Genomic DNA, 20,099 nt, shown 5'->3' on the forward strand with positions numbered 1-20,099 from the left:
TGGGCATAGAACCCAAAGATCTCGAGTCAGGGATACCTGCCATAGGGGTCGCAAACCTATGGACAGAATGTAACCCTGATAGGTTCCCCCTATAGGTTGTGGCAGGAGAGGTCAAGGAGACCCCACCGAACCCCAAGCTGGAAATGTCCCCTGTTAAGTTCGGGATAGTTCAGTTCCAGGGTCCCACGCAGAGACACGCATATAAAAAGAAAGCCGGGAAGAACTCGGAGTGTGTGGTCGCGGAGGCAACTAGGGATGTACGCACAAGGAACTCTCTGGCACTAGCCAAGGATGTGGCCTTGGGTCAGGGTAAAATGGATAGAGCTCTCACTAGATAGCAGCGTCGGGAGGCTCAGGTTCGGGTGCGATGTGGTACGGACGTATGCCCAGAGTTGCCGGTGCAGACCACGGCATTTCGGTGGACCATAGTCACTGAGGCACAGGTATGAGTACAGAGGAAACAGTACCAAGTGCCCGAAGGCAGGTACTAGGTTACGAGATGAGTGGCGGGGTTAGTGAACCCCAAATAAACAAGGTCGAGACCACCCAAAACTGGCACAAATCTACTGTTAAACAGGAAAGTAGGCGTGTCTTCTGCAATGGAGAATGGGGAGGTGGGTAGTCACGTAATAAAGTATGGAGGAGAAACGCAAAGTGGAGGGATGTTTGCGTCAACTGATTGTTCCGGTCCCTACTTTGGTTTCTCCGTGTTGGACGGGGTGTCACAGGGTCATGCGGATGCCCTGTCACGCACCCATGTAGGGTGACAAGTGTACAACCCCATAAGTTTGAACAGAGGGAGGGGGTATGTGAGGGAGTGACCGGTGTTATATGCAAGGGTCGCTGTGTGTCCCCCAGGATGCGCATAGAGTCACAGGTGTTGCTGTGATTGCAATGCGGAATAAGAATAAGGTCGGGGTCACACTTGCGAGTGTAATGTGAGAAACTTGCGCGAGTCTCTCGCTTCAATACCCGGCAGAAATACATGCAGCTGCACACTCCGGTCCCAAGTGCCGGGTATTGATGCAAGAGACTCACGCGAGTTTCTCGCATTGCACACATAAGTGTGACCCCGGTAGTGGTGCAGTCCGTTTCATTCCGGGGTTTTCCATGTGGCCCAAGGCCACAAATTCCAGTTAAAAATCCTGCAGGGTTTGGGTGTCAGGGTCAGTGTCAGTCTGGTGTTTGGAGGAGTACAGAGTAGAAGGCTCTGCAGAGCTGCACCTGTGTGAGGCAACACAAGCCAGCAGAGCCAAACAGCCAGGGGAGCTGAGTGGTCTGGCACCCACAGCATACCCAGCGGTGCATTCGCCCACTGCATCTCTTCTCGGAGGTGGACTGGCATGTTTATTGGCTGCGATCCAGAGGATATGGTTCCCGACTGCGATCCGGAGGGTACTGTGTACTTTGTAATACTGTGAGTTGAACATTAACACAGCGGTGCACGGCAACCGGTCACGATGGTGGACTGGAGTGTTTATTGGCTGCAATCCAGAGGATATGGTTCCCAGCTGCGATCTGGAGGATATTGGGTGCTGTGTTTTTGTGAGTTGAACGTTAAAGAGACATTTTGCTTTGATCTTTCCTGGGTCACTGCCTCATCACTGCACAGCGTGGATACCGCTGCACTACAACATCCATAGACAGTAATATGGAGGAATGCATGTGCCCCCCCATGTCCACCTTCGGGGGCTTCTCTGTCCTGCACCTAGATCCATAGACATTAATATAGAGAAAAGTATGTGCCCCCCACATCCTCCTCCGGGGGCTTCTCTGTTCTGCACCTAGATCCATAGACATTAATATTGAGAAAAGTATGTGCCCCCCACATCCACCTCCGGGGGCTTCTCTTATCTACATCCATAGACAGTAATATGGAGTCGGCTCTCTGCAGATATAAAGACTCCGCTCTCCTGGAGAAGGGTTCAGCAAGACTTTTGAGGCATTTGTGGGAAATTTTTACGCTTTCATCCAGAAGAGCATATTGTGGGGTCAGACCCTGATGTTGGCGGGTTGGGACCCACAATCTCCATTATAGGATGGGGCTGAGGTCCGGGCTCTCTGCGGCTGCTCGTTTCCCCCCATATCTGTATGGACCCTGTGCAGTGGGCGCAGCCATGGGGGCAGATAAGGATCTTCCACAAACTTCCCACAAAGCTGAAGCTACAATTGTCCACAATGTCTTGTGCTGAAGATTAAGATCACTGGAGCTGAGGGTCCGAGGCCGCCCCCTGATAACAGCCCCATTGCATTATCCTCCACCATCTGTACAGGGGGCACAATGCAGTCGGGGCACCTTCCTTCTGGAATCACCAAACTCCTCCATCAGTGGCAGACAGACAAGTGCAATCCGTCACAGCACAGAACACATCTCCTCCAGAGTCCAGTGGTGGCGGCTTTACACCACTCCATCCGATTCTCAGCATTGTGCTTGGTGATGTACGGCTGCATGCAGCTGCTCGGCCGTGAAGCTCCTGGTGAGGCGCAAGTGTTTGTGCTGGTACAGAAGGAGGTCTGGACTCTGCAGTTATGGGGTCAGCAGAGCGGTGGTAACTTTTCTTCTCCTCAGCTCTTGGCCCCCCGCTATGTAACATTACGGGGTCTCCATGTCCTGGCTGAGGTGCTGCGGTTCCTTCCACGTCTCAATAATATCACTCACAGGTGATGGGGAAGATTCAGGAGGTAGAAATGTCATGGACGGACTTATTACCCCTGAGGCTCCTATTACAGGACCTCGCTGGAATCAGGAGCTCTGCACCCCAGCTGCTCTGTCACATGGTAGTAACAGCAGACGGCATGGCGGGGGGCCGGAGGTTATACACTGGGTGTGAAGGGCTGTATGTCAAATACTGGGGGCGAGCGGACAGGTATTATACAAAGGGACAGAACTAGAAAAATAAATTCAGTGGTTACGACGTGTGTTCCAGTACGTTGGTCCTTCTGGTGAATGTAGCGGAGACTTTGTACAGTGATACTGTATGTGTAGTGCCATGTATACCACAACCTAAACGGGACATAGGCAGACCACAGAGGAGTCATTCAGACATTTGGCTCCTACACAACATAATGGAGAAGAAGCTTAGGCTTCTTTTCTTTTTGTTTGGGGAGTGACTAATGAGGGACTGAAGGTGCAGTGTCATCGAAAAGTATTTTCCCATCTATAATGTGATGACATATGAACTAAGGTGGCCATACACATCAGATAAGTGTTACCCGAACCTGCAGATTTTGGCTTGATCAGCTGACTATCTCGTCTGTGGTGATGTCCGGTTCTCCACAAATGTCAGATGATAGTGGAAAGAAGGATCAGACATGTTGGAGCTTAGCATGCCCGATCTCCAGTTCTTAAGAAACATAAGCCACTGCCAGAGGCGTCTGGAAACTGTTTATTATCTGTTCTGCATTGAAAACATAAAGCTGAGTGGTCATCTTGGATGTTGGGGGTGTCTACCAGACGATCTGAGATGCATGGCTACCACAGACCCTACCTACGTCTGGGAGATAGTCCTCAGAGATGGCTAGAAGAGTCTCCAATCTCCTCCTGGCAGATAGAGGATTTCCTGCCTTTATAGCGGAGGTTCGGTCTTTGGGATCATCGTCATTTCAGTTTCTCCCACCATTCCCTACCAGTAGGCGAGCGAGAGGCTTCACTAACTACAGGCTGGTTCAGGCAGACCTCGGGGTCCCATATCTTGGGGGCCAGGATTGGGCATGCTGGCCTAAGGCGTTCATCATGTGTGATCCTTTCACGTGGTGGGAGATCAGCGAGTGTCAGAAGTTTCTGGCAGCGACTTGTCTCTATTGACCCAAGCTCATCATTTAGAATACTGGCTTACGCCTCAGACAGCGAGGGCCCCCCATGCTTGTGTAAGGGCCCAACGGTCAAATCTTTAGGCCTTAGCTCACAACCACTTTGTGCAGCAAAACGTGTACTTTTTTTTAAAGGAACAGTAACCTGCAGTCTATATCCTGTGCAGAGTTTATTCATCAACCTTATGAATGTATTATTTTATTCCCTGTTATCAGCCATTTAAGGGCACAGGCGAGTATAAGAAATCAATCAATCTCTGCTATCGACCACTATACCTCCCCCTGGGTGACTGACGTTTAATACAACACTGCACTCGTAAAAAGCTCCAGACCGAACAAGGATGGGTTTTTCCAACACAAATGGCCCTAATTTGGTTGTTGGGAGGCAGCGATCATCGGGTGTCTGCTCCCTTCGTTTCATGTTTGCAGGTAATCTGCGGCATGTCCGGTCTTGAAGCTGCACCGAGGACCTGATGTCAGTCCCGGCTCTTTGAAGGCGCAGGCGGTGAGACACAGGTGTCAGATGAAGGGGTGAAGCTTCAGTTTCTTGTGAGCACACGTCGTTTTGGTTTTCTTATTTTATTTAGATAAATAATAAAATGTATCAGAGATTGGTTTAAATAAAAAAAACAAACACATTTATTGGCACAATGAAGGCTCAGACCCCCCCCATTATAAAACACAGGAGAATTATTGCATTGTACCCTGTAATATTCAGTTATGAATATGAGCAACAGTAACCTCCAGCAGATGAGGGGTTAAGTGAATAATCCAGTGTTAACCCCCTCAGCACTTGCACAGACTGTTTAATCCTTTCCTGCCAATTTGAGGCTTAAAAAGGGTCAGACCTTTCATTATCGGGGAACTTCTGAGCACAGATCAGATATTGCTTGGTTAGTGCAACAACATATAATGTGTATAGTGCTTTATTCCAGAAGCCGGTGTGGTGTCTTTATAGTGTCGTTCACATGGACAGGACCAAGGATATAGGCGCAGCCAGTGATTTTCTGCTTTGCATTGTGAACAGCGACTGTAACATAGTTACAAACGTTTCCAAGAATTTAGGATTTGCTGTCGCTGGTCGCAATCTGCATGCAACATACTTGCCCTAAACTTCACTGCAAGTCACATACGACTACAAAATTGCAATTTGCACATTTTTTTTTTTACCCAGCAGAATGACGGCTCTAAAAACAGACACTTGACAACAAGTCGAACAGTTTTGTCATTTTGTGCGACCAAGCCTAATTTTACCGCTGCTGCAATGAGTTGTATTTGACAGTGGAATCAACAGCAGAGGTTCAAGTAACAAGAATATAGTGTGCAGAACTACAAGTCCCAGCAAGCTGAACCTAATCCAGACATGGCAGCACGCTCAAAGGCTACGTTCACATTTGCGGTCAGCGCCGCAGCGTCGAGCGCCGCAGCGGCGCCGCATGCGTCATGCGCCCCTATATTTAACATGGGGGCGCATGGACATGCGTTGTGCTGCGTTTTGCGCCGCATGGCCGCAAGCATTGGACGCAAGAAACGCATCAAGTTGCATTTTTTTTGCGTCCAACTTTCGGCCAAAAACGACGCATGCGGCGCAAAACGCAGCGTTTTAGCGTGCGTTTTGCCGCGTTTTTGAACGTAGCCAAAAGTGAGGTTTTGCAACAACCAAAGAACTAGGTTTCAGATCAGGTTCATTTTGCAACAATGATACAAATGTTGCAGTTTGAAAACTTGTAACGTTAATCTCTTTTCTATCAGAAAGCACAATCTTAATACACGCAATCAACTCAATCCTCTCTAATGTTGTGAGATTTCTTTGTTGCTTTTGAAGCCCTGAAATACAACAGTTTCTACCATCACCCCGCAACTGCTGAAGGCATTGCAAAAAGGAGTATTAAAGGCCGGGACGTGCTGGAAAAAAAAAAAAGGAAAAAAACCTGCATGTAGCTGTAATGTGCTAACTCCTACTAGCCCTAATGTGCCACCACTTAAAGGCACAGCTACATGCTTGCCATGCAGCAATTCATTACTGTAGCCAATCACAAAGCTCTACCTAAGATTTAGGAAGGGTGGGCTGTTCAAGTATTATATATTTAGAGGGGAAGGTACACTATACCTTTACCCTGGACCTATGAAATATCTCATCTTCACCTGGACACTGGGCAGAGATCATGTTAAATTAAGAATTTCAAGATGTAAAAAGTGGAATCCGAATGGACACAATGTGAAAGTCATTAAAGCATTAGATGTAAGCTCTATGGGGGCATTTATGGGACAGCACGATAACCAGTCTCATACATTGCACAGTTAAAAAAAAAAATAATTGTTTGTCCACAAGATTAGGTCCTGTATCAGCAGGATGAAGTAGCAGTGATAGGACTAAGTTTTAACTGGTGCATCGGAGACCTGAGCGGAACAGGAGTCGGGAAGGAAAAACAAGAGCCGTCAAAGTGTTGGCCAAGGTCCATCTCTTCTGTGAAGAACGACACGGAGTCCCTGTTACAAGGCATGGAGGCCAAGGGAGCACTGATTTTGGAAGAGAAGATCTCAGTCTCATAGTGAAGAAGCTGACCCATGAAGCTGAAGTTGGGAGAGATAAGGCTGCGGCGTTGCTTTATATACTCGAAGGCTTCCTCCAGACGGAATCTCTTGGTTTTCATGAGGTAGGCCATACATATAGTAGGAGACCTGGAGATCCCAGCCTCACAGTGGACCAGGACCTTCCCTCCTGCCAGTCGCACAGTATCTGCAGGAGAAAACATAATATATAAGTAACGGAAGAAATCAGCAGCACAATAAATCTTTAGTATTGGGATTTAACATTACTAATACATTGGGCTAGCTTCTACAGGAGCCATGTGGGAATCACTTGTTGCACCCATACGGTGGCATTAATGATGGCTGCAATAGAGTTGCAGTTTGCATCGGTCACAGATAAAACTGAAGCAAATGGTAAATATTGCAAAACTTTAGACAATTGCTTCCAGATAGATCTCTGCATTGTCCTGGCCCTGTCTGAACTCTCCGTCCACCATGCAGCCCACCTGCATGAACAATGACTTATGGCACGGAGATAACCACTAATCACCTGGCCATTAGTTACTTTTATTGGCCGGTAATAACTATTGTTCCACTAAGAGATGGCTGGAGATGTAGACAAATGGTCTATTCCTGAAGAAGAAGTTCCTGTAATTACAGAGAATTCCTCAGAAAGGTAAATAATCTGCTCCCAGGGCTTCAATTAAGGGTGGGTTTGGGGAGACAGCCATAAAGTCGTACAGCAGCAGCTGTCTTTATGGGGCATGTAGTAAAAACAGACATTCCTCACCTCTTCCCTCCCTAACCCAGGACTGACCCTAAATAGCACCTTGACCTTTATGGCAGTGTCATACAGTACAGTTGTCCTCCCCAATGGCCTGGTAAGGCCCCTTTCACACATCAGTTTTTTGCCGTCAGTCGCAATCTGTTGAATTTTGGGGAAAAAAAAAAAAAAAAAAACACGAATCCGGTGACTGATGCCGCCGGATCCATTTTTTTCTCAGACTTGTATTAGCGACGGATTGCCTCACATTTCATACATCGTATCCATCAAAAATTGTTTGTCCGGCGGCCGGAGACAATGGACAAAGTAACTTTTTTGTGTACGTCGAAAAATTGGACAGCGACGGATCCGTTGCAGTCTGTCGTTTGTCTGAATGGAAGCCTATGAGTGCCGGATCTGTCAGATGATGGAATCTGGCAATGGATTCCGTTTTGTTTGTTTTTTTCATAACTGAGCATGCTCCGATTTATTTAGGATCCGATTAATCAGATCTGCTAGTCGGATCCATCGGAAAAAAACGAATCAGTCGCATCAATTTTTCACAATTTGCAACGGATCCGATTGTGACTGATGGCAAAAAAAAAACTGACGTGTGAAACGGCCTACCAAAAGCAGAATTCACTGGCCATAGATATTAGACGGATATTGGCCAATCCCAGCAGATTGAGTGGGACCTACTGACCAATTAGTGTCTATGAGGCGCTCCCATCTCTACCCTGAAAGCAGAGGTCACAGGAGATCAGGATCGGGAATGTTGGATTTCACCATTTTCTTCGCTGCTGGATGAGCCACCAGCAGAGGAGTCCCTCGTGACTACCTGCCTGACCAAGAAGAACGTGCATGTGTATAGAGGGAGGTAGAGCAGTCTAGGACCCCTGTGAGCCATCGAATGTGACTTATGCACCTGGAGCATCATGTACACGTCCATTTTATAGGATACAATGAATTGTAGAAACGTTGTTAGCCATAATATTTTCAGGTCAGACCTTACCTATAAAATCTATGGCCTCCTGGAAGTGGCTGCTGATGTCCGTGTTGTGGTTGTCTTCCACCGGGATCCACTTATAATCATACTTGTCCTTGATGCAATCAGAGCACTTTCTGGAGACGTTGAGTAAGGCGGTGACACGGAGGTTTGCAAGGAATTCACATTTGGAAGCATGATAAGCGCTGCCAAGATAGAGAAATGGAAGGATCTCTACAGGACTGCCCTGCAAGACAGAAGACACAAAATATGGTGGTCACTAACAAATCACTGAACATTCAGGTCAATGATCAAGGTCGAGTGGGTTACAGATGAAATGAGTAATATTCCCGCACACTATGATGAAACAAAGCCGGTCTAAATATGGAAGGCTGTTCCGTCGCTGCTCTGCGGCTCGACACCCTAGAATTATAAGCCAATGAATCATACAGAGCCCACACAGACCTCCCATCGCCAGGCCCACGGCTTCACCCACGTTACTTCCTGCCTGCAGACCCCAGGTTGGGCAAATAAGATCTTTAGAAGCCTGATCGCCTTTTTCTGGGCATTTAAAAGCTCTGACACTGACCATGGCTGCCATCCCAAAAACTGGTCCCTGTCCTACTGCCACTTTGTCATCCAGCCTACGTGCACCTCCCCAATGGGTCTCGGTGCAAAGGCAGGAACTGATTCCAAGGTGAAAAACGGTAATTAGTCTTACCGATAATTGTATTTCCAGGAATCCATCCTGACAGCACCATGGAGGACGTCCTTCTCATCCGCAGTGGGACAGGAAACCACGAGAGTTCAAAAGGACCCTCCCACCTCCACCCTTCAGTGATTTTTCAAAGTAACACGTCTGGATGGATGCAAACAAAACAAATTTATTTTGAACATAACAAGATTAGTACAAATGTTACTTCACATAAGTATAACAGATATTAGGGAGGGAACTATCCGTGCTGTCAGGATGGATTCCTGGAAATACAATTATCGGTAAGACTAATTACCGTTTTCCAGGTCACCACCTGACAGCACCATGGAGAAGTACCAAAGGAAACTTCCTGATCTAGGGTGGGACTACCGCTTGAAGCACCTTCCTGCCAAACGCTAATTGAGAAGAAACTACATCTAATTTGTAGTGTTTTGAAAAGGTGCTAATGTTAGCCCAAGATGCTGCTCTGCAAATCTGATCAATTGAAGCCCCACCTTTTTCTGCCCAGGAAGCGGCCATAGCCCTAGAAGAGTGAGCTTTCAGGACCTCTGGGGGGTTCTTTCCCTGCGCCTGATAGGCAACGCTAATGGCGGATCTAATCCATCTGGCTATGGTGGATTTTGAGGCCTTCTTCCCTTTATTAGGACCCCCGTAAAGGACGAATAGATTATTATCCTGCCTCCAGGCCCTAGTCATATCTAGATATTTTAGTACTGTTTCCCTGACATCTAGGTTATGAAAAAAGGACTCTTTCTGGTTCCTAGGAAACTGGCAGAAAGATGGAAGTACTACCTCCTGGTTTATATTGGAAACTGAGGCAACCTTGGGAAGGAACCCTGGGTCAAGTCTTAAAACTAGCCTATCCTCGAATACCTGAAGATAAGGGTTCTGGATGGACAGGGCTTGGAGTTCCCCTAATCTTTTGGCCGAAGTAACGGCTACCAAGAAAACAGTTTTAAGGGAGAGATTAGCAATATTAATGTCTTTCTTAATATCAAAAGGCTCCCTACATAACTCATTAAGGACTAGGTTAAGGTCCCAAGGAGGGACGGTGTTTCTGATTGGGGGCCTTAACCTTGTAACCGCCTTGGAAAACCGCGTGATCCAAGGATGAGCGGCCAGGGAAGTATCATAGAATACACTGAGGGCTGATATCTGGACTCTTAAGGTACTTGGTTTAAGACCTTTCCTGAATCCCTGCTGTAAAAAGTCCAGAATTTTAGGAATGTTAGGGCAATCAACATCGATTGTTGCATCTCCACAAAAGCTGCAGAATTTCTTCCAAATCTTAAGGTAAATTTTTGAGGTCACTGGTTTCCTACTTGCTAGTAGAATGGAAATTACTTCCTCAGATAGGCCTCTTGTTCTTAGGATCTGCCGCTCAGGATCCAAGCCGCTAACTGAAGATTTCCCGGGTTTTGGTGAAGAACCGGACCCTGAGAAAGTAAGTTCTTTAATTCTGGGAGATGGTACGGATCGTCTATTGCAAGTTTCCTTAGGAGAGGGAACCAGCTTCTCCCGGGCCAGAAGGGAACCACCACGATCACCAGAGCTTTGTCTTCGAATATCTTTCTGAGGACCCTCGGTACCAGAGCTAGAGGGGGAAAGGCATAAAGCAGACTCCTGCTCCATGACTGGGAGAGAGCATCCACTCCTGTCGGGTTTTCCTGAGGGTTCAGGGAATAGAAAGCATTTACCTTCGCATTCCTTCTGGTCGCAAAGAGATCCACTGTCGGAGTCCCCCAGCGTCGACATAGGGTATCGAAGACTCTGTTGTTCAATTCCCACTCTGTGGGTGACAGCTCTTCTCTGCTCAGGTAATCCGCAACCTGGTTTCTTGAGCCTTCTAAGTGAACCGCTGAGACCGAAAGTACTGACTTTTCTGCCCAGGTAAAAATTTGATCGGCCAGATGTTGTAGCTTCGGATGCCTTGGCCCCCCTTGGTGACGAAGAAAGGACACCGTCGTCATGTTGTCCGAAAAGATCTTCAGGTGCTTGTTTTTTAGCAACGATCGGGCTGAACTCAACACCTTCCAAACCGCATGTAGCTCTCTGTGGTTTGAGGAATTGCTGCCGTCTTCCAGATTCCATTGGCCCTGGAAGAATCTTCCGAGAACCTGGCCGCCCCAGCCTTGCTGACTTGCATCCGTTGTTACCGTGACTGCCGGGGCCTGGATCCAAGGGACACCCTTCCGGAGATTTTCTGACACCGTCCACCAGCGAAGGGACTGTTTGACCCGGTAAGACAGGAGAAACTTCCTGTCCAAAGAAGACTGTCTTCTGTCCCATGATGACAGAACCGCCTTTTGCAACTGGCGAGAGTGGAATTGACTCCAGCTGACACAAGGGATACAGGATGTCATGATGCCCAAGATCTTCATAGCATCTCTTATTGTCCCTCGATTTTTTGCAAACTGTCGAACCTTTTTTATCAGGTCGGACCGTTTTATGTCCGGAAGGAATGATTTTCTCAACTTCGAGTCCAGCACTATTCCTAGGAACTGTCTTCTTGATCTTGGCGTTAGGTGCGACTTTTCCCAGTTCAGGACCCATCCTAACTTCTGCAGTGTGGAGATCACCAACTGAGAATCGATCTTGAGTTGCTCTACCGAGTCTGCTACCAACAGGAAATCGTCGAGATATGGTACTATCGTGATATCTCGTTTCCTGAGGTAAGACACGATCTCTACGATGAGTTTTGTGAAAACTCTTGGAGCCGACGCTAGTCCAAATGGAAGGCAACGAAACTGATAATGGAATGTTTCTCCTTCCCTCTCTATTGCGAATCTCAGGTATCTCTGATGATGCGAATATATTGGTACGTGGTAATATGCACTTTTTAAGTCTAAAGTGCACATTACCACGTCTTTCCCTAGAAGGGGAATTGTGGAGCGGATGGATTCCATCTTGAACCTCTTGTATTTTAGCCATCTGTTTAGAGGCCTGAGATTTATGATGGTGCGAGATTCTCCTGAGGGTTTTTTTATAGAAAAAAGACCCGAGTAATGACCCGTTCCTATCTGGTGAGGAGGGACAGGAGATATCGCCCCCATCCGGAGGAGGTCCTGTACGTCCGACCACACTGGAGAGACTGAAGAGAGACGGGTGTTGGAAACAAAATATCTTTCTCGGGGAAGGGAGTTGAACTCTATCCTGTACCCCTGAGATATAACCTGAAGGACCCATGGGCTTGATGTAATTTTCTCCCACTCCTCTAGGTAGTTTAGCAACCGTCCCCCTATCCTGGTGGCGTCATTTTCTCCTGAACTCTGATCTAGGGTTTGAGGGACCCGGATCTCTGTTTCGGTTCCTATTCTCTCCTCCTTTCTGGTAGCTCCACCTACCTTGCTTCCCCTTACCCCTATAGTCTGATCTCTGACTGTAAAAGGGCCTACGAAAGGGCTGGTATTTTTTCTTTTTCTCCTCTGGAAACCCTTTCTTATCATCAGAAGCTTTTTCCAGTATGTCATCTAATATGGGACCAAAGACTCTGCCCCCTGAAAAGGGAATAGAACATAATTTGTTCTTCGAATGAACATCCCCCGACCAATTTTTTAACCAAATAGCCCTACGGGCAGCATTTGATAGGGACTGGCCTCTGGCAGTGAATCTCACAGATTCTGCCGTGGCGTCCGCGAGAAAACCTGTTGCAAGTTTTAACAAAGGGATAGCTTTAATAATAGATTCCCTCGAGGTCTTTGCCGACAACTGGTCCTTCAAGTCGTCGACCCATAAATGCAATGATCTCGCCACAGATGTCGCCGCGATATTTGTGCGGATCACTGCGGCAGAACTCTCCCACGCTCTTTTGAGGAGACCATCTGCCTTTCTGTCCATAGGCTCCTTCAAGTTTGAGGAGTCCTCAAATGGTATGGCAGTCCGCTTTGATACTTTTGCCAGTGGGATGTCAATCTTTGGTACATCCTCCCAATCTTTGACCTCTTCATGATCAAACGGGAGACGCAGTCTAAAGTCTTTTGGAATGGAGATTCTTTTTTCCGCCTCTTCCCATTCTTCCAAAATCATTGAACTGTGGGAATAGGTGATGAAGAGGTTAATGGCTGTTTACCGAGACAAGATTAGAGACTAGCCGGCTCGGACTCACCGAATATGGGCATTAACCGGGAAGACCATTGATGTTTGTGAACGTAAGCCCCCGAACATCTCGTCCTGGACGGATTTAGAGGTTGAGGGTTCCTCAACCTGCATGGTCTGTCTCACAGCTCCTAGTAGTTCTTCTATGTCATTAGAAGAGAACAAATATTTCTTTCCCCTCTGAGGAGGGTCTCTGCATACTTCCTCTTCCTCCATCTCAGAGTTTGAGGGACTGTCTTCAGATGACAGGTCAGACTCCCTCTGCCTTTTCCTGGACCTAGGAAGATCCTGGTAATCAGACTGGGACATCAGGGGAGTGGAAAGGCTAGATATAGAGGCCTGCACCTCTTCTCTAACCATAGTTCTCATGTTCGTTATTAAGGAGGCCTGCTCCTCCCCCACAATACGGGCAGTGCAGGGCTCACAGAGGGGTTTCAGCCAGGAGGCGCCAAGCTTTGAGGCACATAAGGGACATTTCTTATTTCTTCTTTTTTCTCCTGAAGAAGACTGTCCCTAAAATAAACAAGAATCTCGCTACTGGATATTCTAACTGATGTAGAAACAACCCTCACCACTGGGTGCACTCACATGAGCCTGGGAAGCCGGCGCTTCAGCGCTCGCCGCAGCTATAGGATCTGGATTCTCCATAACCGACGCCGCGCCGCCGCTGCGCTATCTTACCTTATATACTTCTAGTCCCCTCCTCAACAGGAGCAACGAGGATGCCGCCATTGCTCCCGGCCGTGACCCGGAAGTGATGCACGGCGCGGTGAACCGGAAGTTACTCCGCCACGCTCTCAGCGTCCTAAGCACAGCGTACCGCCCGGCTTCGGATCGCATGCAGAGGGTGCGCCTCGCAGGAGCGATCAGGTACATCTGTGGTGGCATCCTCCGAGGTCGAGAGCCCCCGCCAGGGGGAAGCGACCTCTTACCAGGAGCAGCGCTGCACTGGTACAAGCTGAGGGACCCGATCACTTGGGTGTCAGCTAACAGAGTTCCCAGCGGGAAGGAAGAGGCCGAGCCCCCCCGATCCACACTCTCTGTAGGGACTAGGCGATCTCTCGTCGTTCCCATCCACAGTGGGACAGGAAAAAACACTGAAGGGTGGAGGTGGGAGGGTCCTTTTGAACTCTCGTGGTTTCCTGTCCCACTGCGGATGAGAAGGACGTCCTCCATGGTGCTGTCAGGTGGTGACCTGGAAAACATCTTTCATCTACATCAGCCGCCTCTCCAGGCATGCTGAGAGTTGTGGTTCTGCATCAGTTGGAAACCACTGAGTAAGTAGTAACTGTCTTTCCATATAGGAATTACTAATTCATCAGAAGATGAAGCCTGAAACATCTATAGAAGAGTCCAGAACGGCCAATCGCAAGAGCTGACAATCCATTACAGTATGGCAGTCAGAGACATTGTGAAATATTCATCATCCGCCATCAATAATTCATCAGTAAAACAATCCCCCCGGGATATAGAGTGTCGTGTCTATAGGGGCAGCGGATGAGTCATGGACGATATTGTGCTTCAAGTCATCTCTTCTTTCCAGTCCATCTCCCCGGGAAAGTCTAATCCTGGCGCAGGAAGCCTCCAGGGCTCTTATTGATCTCCGGAAGCATGGCTGATCCGACATCCGCGGAGACACGGTGCCTCCATCACACATTAACCCTTCAGTCCCCACTCCTAACAACTCGTCTAATCGGACCCCCGTATAGCTCTGATGTCAGTCGCCATTCTGTAACGGATCAATCATCTAAGACAATGTAGAAGGTTTAGAAAGCTGGCAACAGTCAGCAAGGTGGAATTTATGCAGTATTCCCTTTATCATAGCAGAGATGATCGGATAATAATATTAATAATAATAATATCCAGCAGATAATTAGATTATTGCTACAGATCTGAGAGTGAACAATAAAGGGATTGTAGAATAATATGTCTGCAGTACCGCGATACCAAGCATGACCAAGACGTCAAACCCACCGCAGAACCCCCCGCTCACCTCGTCGTAGGACGGTTTCTGGAAGGAGGAGATCTTCTCACAGAGGACATTGCGGTCACTTTCGTTCTCCTCTTCAGATAAACTTCTCTGATCGATGCAACATTCGGGATATTCAGTGCGAAACGACTCGTATCCTCCTACAAGATACAATTTCCATCATTGAGTTTTTCACTGATACAATGTTTCCTCCGGGGAATATTAGAACCGCTACGTACTGTTCTTGTGTCGGGACACTTACATAATATAATATCAGTAGATTGACATGATGAGATGAAGTCGAGCGAAATGTGATTATTATCCGGGGATGTGATGGGTGGTGGCAAAACGGAAGGGGAGAATTTCCTGTGTGATGGCAAAATGAGGCCGGGCAGGTTATTCCTGTCACTAGAGAGCGGCCATATGTCCCTGCACTAATCAGGGCTCAGGGGAGAGGATGTGATTAGCATTTACCTCCTGGACTGGGGGAGACAGGAAGGTAAAGCAGGACACGGGGAGGGGACGCCGGCGAGGGGGCTCTAGTGCATTGTCTGACCACTCAATAGACAGTTAACGCTTTTACTTAATGGGATTGTACTGAGGAGAGAATCACTTTATGGCAGAGCAAAATCAAATTAGGACCCCTGTGTTAATGGAGGGAGGATGTACTGGGACTTGTGGTGACCCCACAGCTGGAAGCCATAACCTCATGTATAGGACAGAACGTAGTAAAGTGCAACCGATTAATTCAATGCGTCCATCAGAGAAGGAGCAGTCACAAAATAATAATAATAATCTTTGTTTATATAGCACCAACATATTCCGCAGCGCTTTACAGTGTAAAACCGTTTCAAACACCAGATCACCAAAAAAACAAGGGCAAATTCCTACAAAGGACTCGGACCAAGAGATGAAATCCCGAGACCCAAGCTTTGCTCCAGATTATCCCAGCATATGAAAGTGTGGGGGGTTCAGGTAAATACCCAGCCTAAAACGGCAGCCATATTATAGTCACCCACCTTTCCCAAAAAAGGACTGGACAGAATTTCATACAGACAACTCGAGGGTTAAGATGTTTCCTCCACAATATTGGGGAAATTCTCTAAAATGATGTAATGACTCCCAGTAGTGACTGCAATAGCTAAAACCAGACAGGAATAGGTGGGGGATGGGGACAGATCCAGGCTGGAGCAGGAGGCAGCCAGACCCCCCATCACACATGTACATTCTGGAGGTGACAATCAGACCCCCATGACCTGCACATAACCTCCTCACAGCCCAGCAGAGAAGCCTCAGGGGGTCATTACTTTACTGCCCCATTAACGAGCAGCAGGGGCCCAGCAGCCACCAGTTGTGGACCAGCACAGGACATGGCAGCTGTCTAATGATGAGATGATTCAATTAACCACAGATTCTTCTTCCTGACTCCTCAATAGTCATTCTATTCAGCGGAGGGAGGGGGCCGGTGACTGGATTTCCTGTACTGGATACAATGTATCCCCCCCACATCAGATACATAAAGTGATGGGAGAATGGGACAGGAAACCCCATCCATAAAGGGGAGCCCCAACCAGGGAGCTCAGAGCCAAACATCATGGCTGACGCCCTCGACATTACATTATTACCATCCGAGATACAGAACATGGACTGATAATCTAGAATATCAGTTACATAAATAGAAGAGCGACAATAGGAGGAAGAACCCAGCCGACAACCTCCATTACGTGTCCCTACTAAAAATAGCAGCTATGGAGGGAAGATGAGGGCTGTAATAATGAGGCGACAATCAATGGGGGAGGGGAATCAATCACAAGAGGGAATCAGAAGGATCTATAATGGGATATTCAGTGTGTAACATACAATAACATGAGAAAACACAAGCAGGGGGTGGAGACAGGATGATCCCCAATTAGGAAATATAAAGGGATGTGAAGTGTCAAAAATGGAGGAGACCCGAGTCACCGCTAACAAGGGAAGAATTCAGAGGACGATCCACGAATAACAGATGTCTGTACATATAGGGGCTCTGTATACACAGGGTGTCGGGGCAGGTATAGGGGGTCTGTATACACAGGATGTCAGGGCAAGTATAGGGGGTCTGTATACACAGGATGTCAGGGCAAGTATAGGGGGTCTGTATACACAGGATGTCAGGGCAAGTATGGGGGGACTGTATACACAGGATGTCAGGGCAGGTATGGGGGGGTCTCTATACACAGGATGTCAGAGCAGGTATACGGGGACTGTATACACAGGAGGGCAGGCAGGTATACGGGGACTGTATACACAGGAGGGCAGGCAGGTATAGGGGTCTGCATACACAGGAGGGCAGGCAGGTATAGGGGGTCTGCATAAACAGGAGGGCAGGCAGGTATAGGGGGTCTGCATACACAGGAGGGCAGGCAGGTATAGGGGGGTCTGCATACACAGGAGGGCAGGTATAGGGGGGTCTGCATACACAGGAGGGCAGGTATAGGGGGGTCTGCATACACAGGAGGGCAGGTATAGGGGGGGTCTGCATACACAGGAGGGCAGGTATAGGGGGGTCTGCATACACAGGAGGGCAGGTATAGGGGGGTCTGCATACACAGGAGGGCAGGTATAGGGGGGTCTGCATACACAGGAGGGCAGGTATAGGGGGGTCTGCATACACAGGAGGGCAGGTATAGGGGGGTCTGCATACACAGGAGGGCAGGTATAGGGGGGTCTGCATACACAGGAGGACAGGCAGGTATAGGGGGTCTGTATACACAGGAGGACAGGCAGGTATAGGGGGTCTCTGTATACACAGGAGGTCAGGTATAGGGGGTCTGTATACACAGGAGGACAGGCAGGTATAGGGGGGGTCTCTATACACAGGAGGACAGGCAGGTATAGGGGGGTCTCTGTATACACAGGAGGGCAGGTAGGTATAGGGGGTCTGCATACACAGGTGGTCAGGCATAGAGGGTCTGTATACACAGGAGGTCAGGCAGGTATAGGGGGGTCTCTGTATACACAGGAGGTCAGGGCAGGTATAGAGGGTCTGTATACACAGGAGGTCAGGCAGGTATAGAGGGTCTGTATACACAGGAGGTCAGGCAGGTATAGGGGGGGATCTCTGTATACACAGGAGGTCAGGCAGGTATAGGGGGGTCTGTATACACAGGAGGTCCGGCAGGTATAGGGGGGGGGTCTCTGTATACACAGGAGGTCAGGCAGGTATAGGAGGTCTGTATACACAGGAGGTCCGGCAGGTATAGGGGGGGGGGGTCTCTGTATACACAGGAGGTCAGGCAGGTATAGGGGGTGGGGGTCTGTATACACAGGAGGTCAGGCAGGTATAGGGGGTCTCTGTATACACAGGTCAGGCAGGTATAGGGGGTCTGTATACACAGGAGGTCCGGCAGGTATAGGGGGGGGTCTCTGTATACACAGGAGGTCAGGCAGGTATAGGGGGTCTGTATACACAGGAGGTCCGGCAGGTATAGGGGGTCTGTATACACAGGAGGTCCGGCAGGTATAGGGGGGGGGGGTCTCTGTATACACAGGAGGTCAGGCAGGTATAGGGGGTCTCTGTATACACAGGAGGTCAGGCAGGTATAGGGGGTCTCCTCACCCTTCAGGAAGCAGACCCCGGGCCCGGCCGGCAGGCTCATCAGGGTGGTGATCACTATGTGCGCGGCGCTCTCCTTCTTCAGCTTCTGCCACCTCTGGCTCCGCTCGTCCAGCACAACCACCACGGACACTTGTCCATCCCTCAGCCGGCACCGAGCCGCCTCTTCAGGCACCACGAAGTGCAGAGGAGCCGCTCCCCCCCGCGCCCGGCGCAGCAGCACGGAGTTCAGGTTCACATTGATGGAGCCGCGGACACTGGAGGCGCTGAACGGCAGGTAGGGGCGGCAGTCCAGCACCAGGCACCGGGAGAACTCCTTCCTGAGCAGCCGGTGCAGCCGCCGGCTTTCTATGGAAGTCACCTTCATGTCAGCGCCGCGATCACTGTGAGCTCTGCGCTCCGAGCGGCTCTTTAAATTCACTTCCGCCTCGGGGGTTCCCGAAGCCGCTGCTTATAAGTGATTGGTCCACCCGCCAGTGACGTCAATGCCCATATATGGAGAGTGACGTTCTCCGTGCTCCATTCATTGAAACCATTGTGTCCCCGCCCCCTGCACTCAATCATAGACTTTCCCCAGTGCTGAATGTAGGAGGGAAGATGCGGGGGAGGCGATGATTCACTCCAGGCAGCCCCCAATACCGAGCAAAGGGGGAAGCCAGAACCAGTGCCCAACCAGCCCCCCAATACTGAGCAAAGGGGGAAACCAGAACCAGTGCCCACCCAGCCCCCCAATACTGAGCAAAGGGGGAAACCAGAACCAGTGCCCACCCAGCCCCCCAATACTGAGCAAAGGGGAAAACCAGAACCAGTGCCCACCCAGCCCCCCAATACTGAGCAAAGGGGAAACCAGAACCAGTGCCCACCCAGCCCCCCAATACTGAGCAAAGGGGAAACCAGAACCAGTGCCCACCCAGCCCCCCAATACTGAGCAAAGGGGGACACAAGAACCAGTGCCCACCCAGCTCCCCAATACTGAGGAAAGGGGGGGAAAGAACCAGTGCCCAACCAGCCCCCCAATACTGAGCAAAGGGGGAGGAGAACCAGTGCCCACCCAGCCCCCCAATACTGAGCAAAGGGGAAACCAGAACCAGTGCCCACCCAGCCCCCCCAATACTGAGCAAAGGGGGGGAAGGGGGAGTACCAGTGACCACCCAGCCCCCCCAATACTGAGCAAAGGGGGACACAAGAACCAGTGCCCACCCAGCTCCCCAATACTGAGCAAAGGGGGGAAAGAACCAGTGCCCACCCAGCTCCCCAATACTGAGCAAAGGGGGGAAAGAACCAGTGCCCACCCAGCCCCCCAATACTGAGCAAAGGGGGAAACTAGAACCAGTGCCCACCCAGCCCCCCAATACTGAGCAAAGGGGAAACCAGAACCAGTGCCCACCCAGCCCCCCCAATACTGAGCAAAGGGGGGGAAGGGGGAGTACCAGTGACCACCCAGCCCCCCCAATACTGAGCAAAGGGGGACACAAGAACCAGTGCCCACCCAGCCCCCCAATACTGAGCAAAGGGGAAACCAGAACCAGTGCCCAACCAGCCTCCAATACTGAGCAAAGGGGGAAACCAGAACCAGTGCCCACCCAGCCTCCAATACTGAGCAAAGGGGGGGGGGGGAAAGAACCATTGCCCAAC

The 20,099-nt window shown here is 49.4% G+C and overlaps 1 protein-coding gene across 2 annotated transcripts; it reads right to left on the reverse strand.

Moving 5' to 3' along the window:
* Positions 1 to 5,038: 5,038 nt before the first annotated feature.
* Positions 5,039 to 18,895, reverse strand: DUSP5 (dual specificity phosphatase 5). 2 transcript variants are annotated; one of them, XM_077258052.1, is made up of 6 exons: positions 18,468 to 18,895; positions 14,894 to 15,030; positions 8,118 to 8,337; positions 5,673 to 6,550; positions 5,448 to 5,534; positions 5,039 to 5,192 (listed from the first exon to the last, which is right to left on the reverse strand). In XM_077258052.1, exons 1-4 carry the CDS (start codon positions 18,829 to 18,831, stop codon positions 6,156 to 6,158), a joined length of 1,116 nt encoding a protein of 371 aa, XP_077114167.1. In that variant the 5' UTR covers positions 18,832 to 18,895; the 3' UTR covers positions 5,039 to 5,192; positions 5,448 to 5,534; positions 5,673 to 6,155. The 2 variants fall into 2 exon arrangements, with proteins under 2 accessions (XP_077114167.1, XP_077114166.1); XM_077258051.1 differs by having other exon boundaries at positions 5,448 to 6,550.
* Between the last annotated feature and the right edge of the window lie 1,204 nt (positions 18,896 to 20,099).

This window comes from Ranitomeya variabilis, chromosome 4, assembly GCF_051348905.1.
Source record: "Ranitomeya variabilis isolate aRanVar5 chromosome 4, aRanVar5.hap1, whole genome shotgun sequence".
In the NCBI taxonomy this organism is placed as follows: Eukaryota; Metazoa; Chordata; class Amphibia; order Anura; family Dendrobatidae; genus Ranitomeya; species Ranitomeya variabilis.

What these genes read in the sequence shown, in the direction of transcription:
- DUSP5 (XM_077258052.1), bottom strand. Translation starts at nt 18,831, where the DNA reads ATGAAGGTGACTTCCATAGAAAGCCGGCGGCTGCACCGGCTGCTCAGG. An exon ending in CGGGGTCTGCTTCCTGAAGG is followed by an intron (nt 15,031 to 18,467) that starts GTGAGGAGACCC and finishes TGTATCTTGTAG; the next exon opens with GAGGATACGAGTCGTTTCGC. An exon ending in AGAAACCGTCCTACGACGAG is followed by an intron (nt 8,338 to 14,893) that starts GTGAGCGGGGGG and finishes TCTGTCTTGCAG; the next exon opens with GGCAGTCCTGTAGAGATCCT.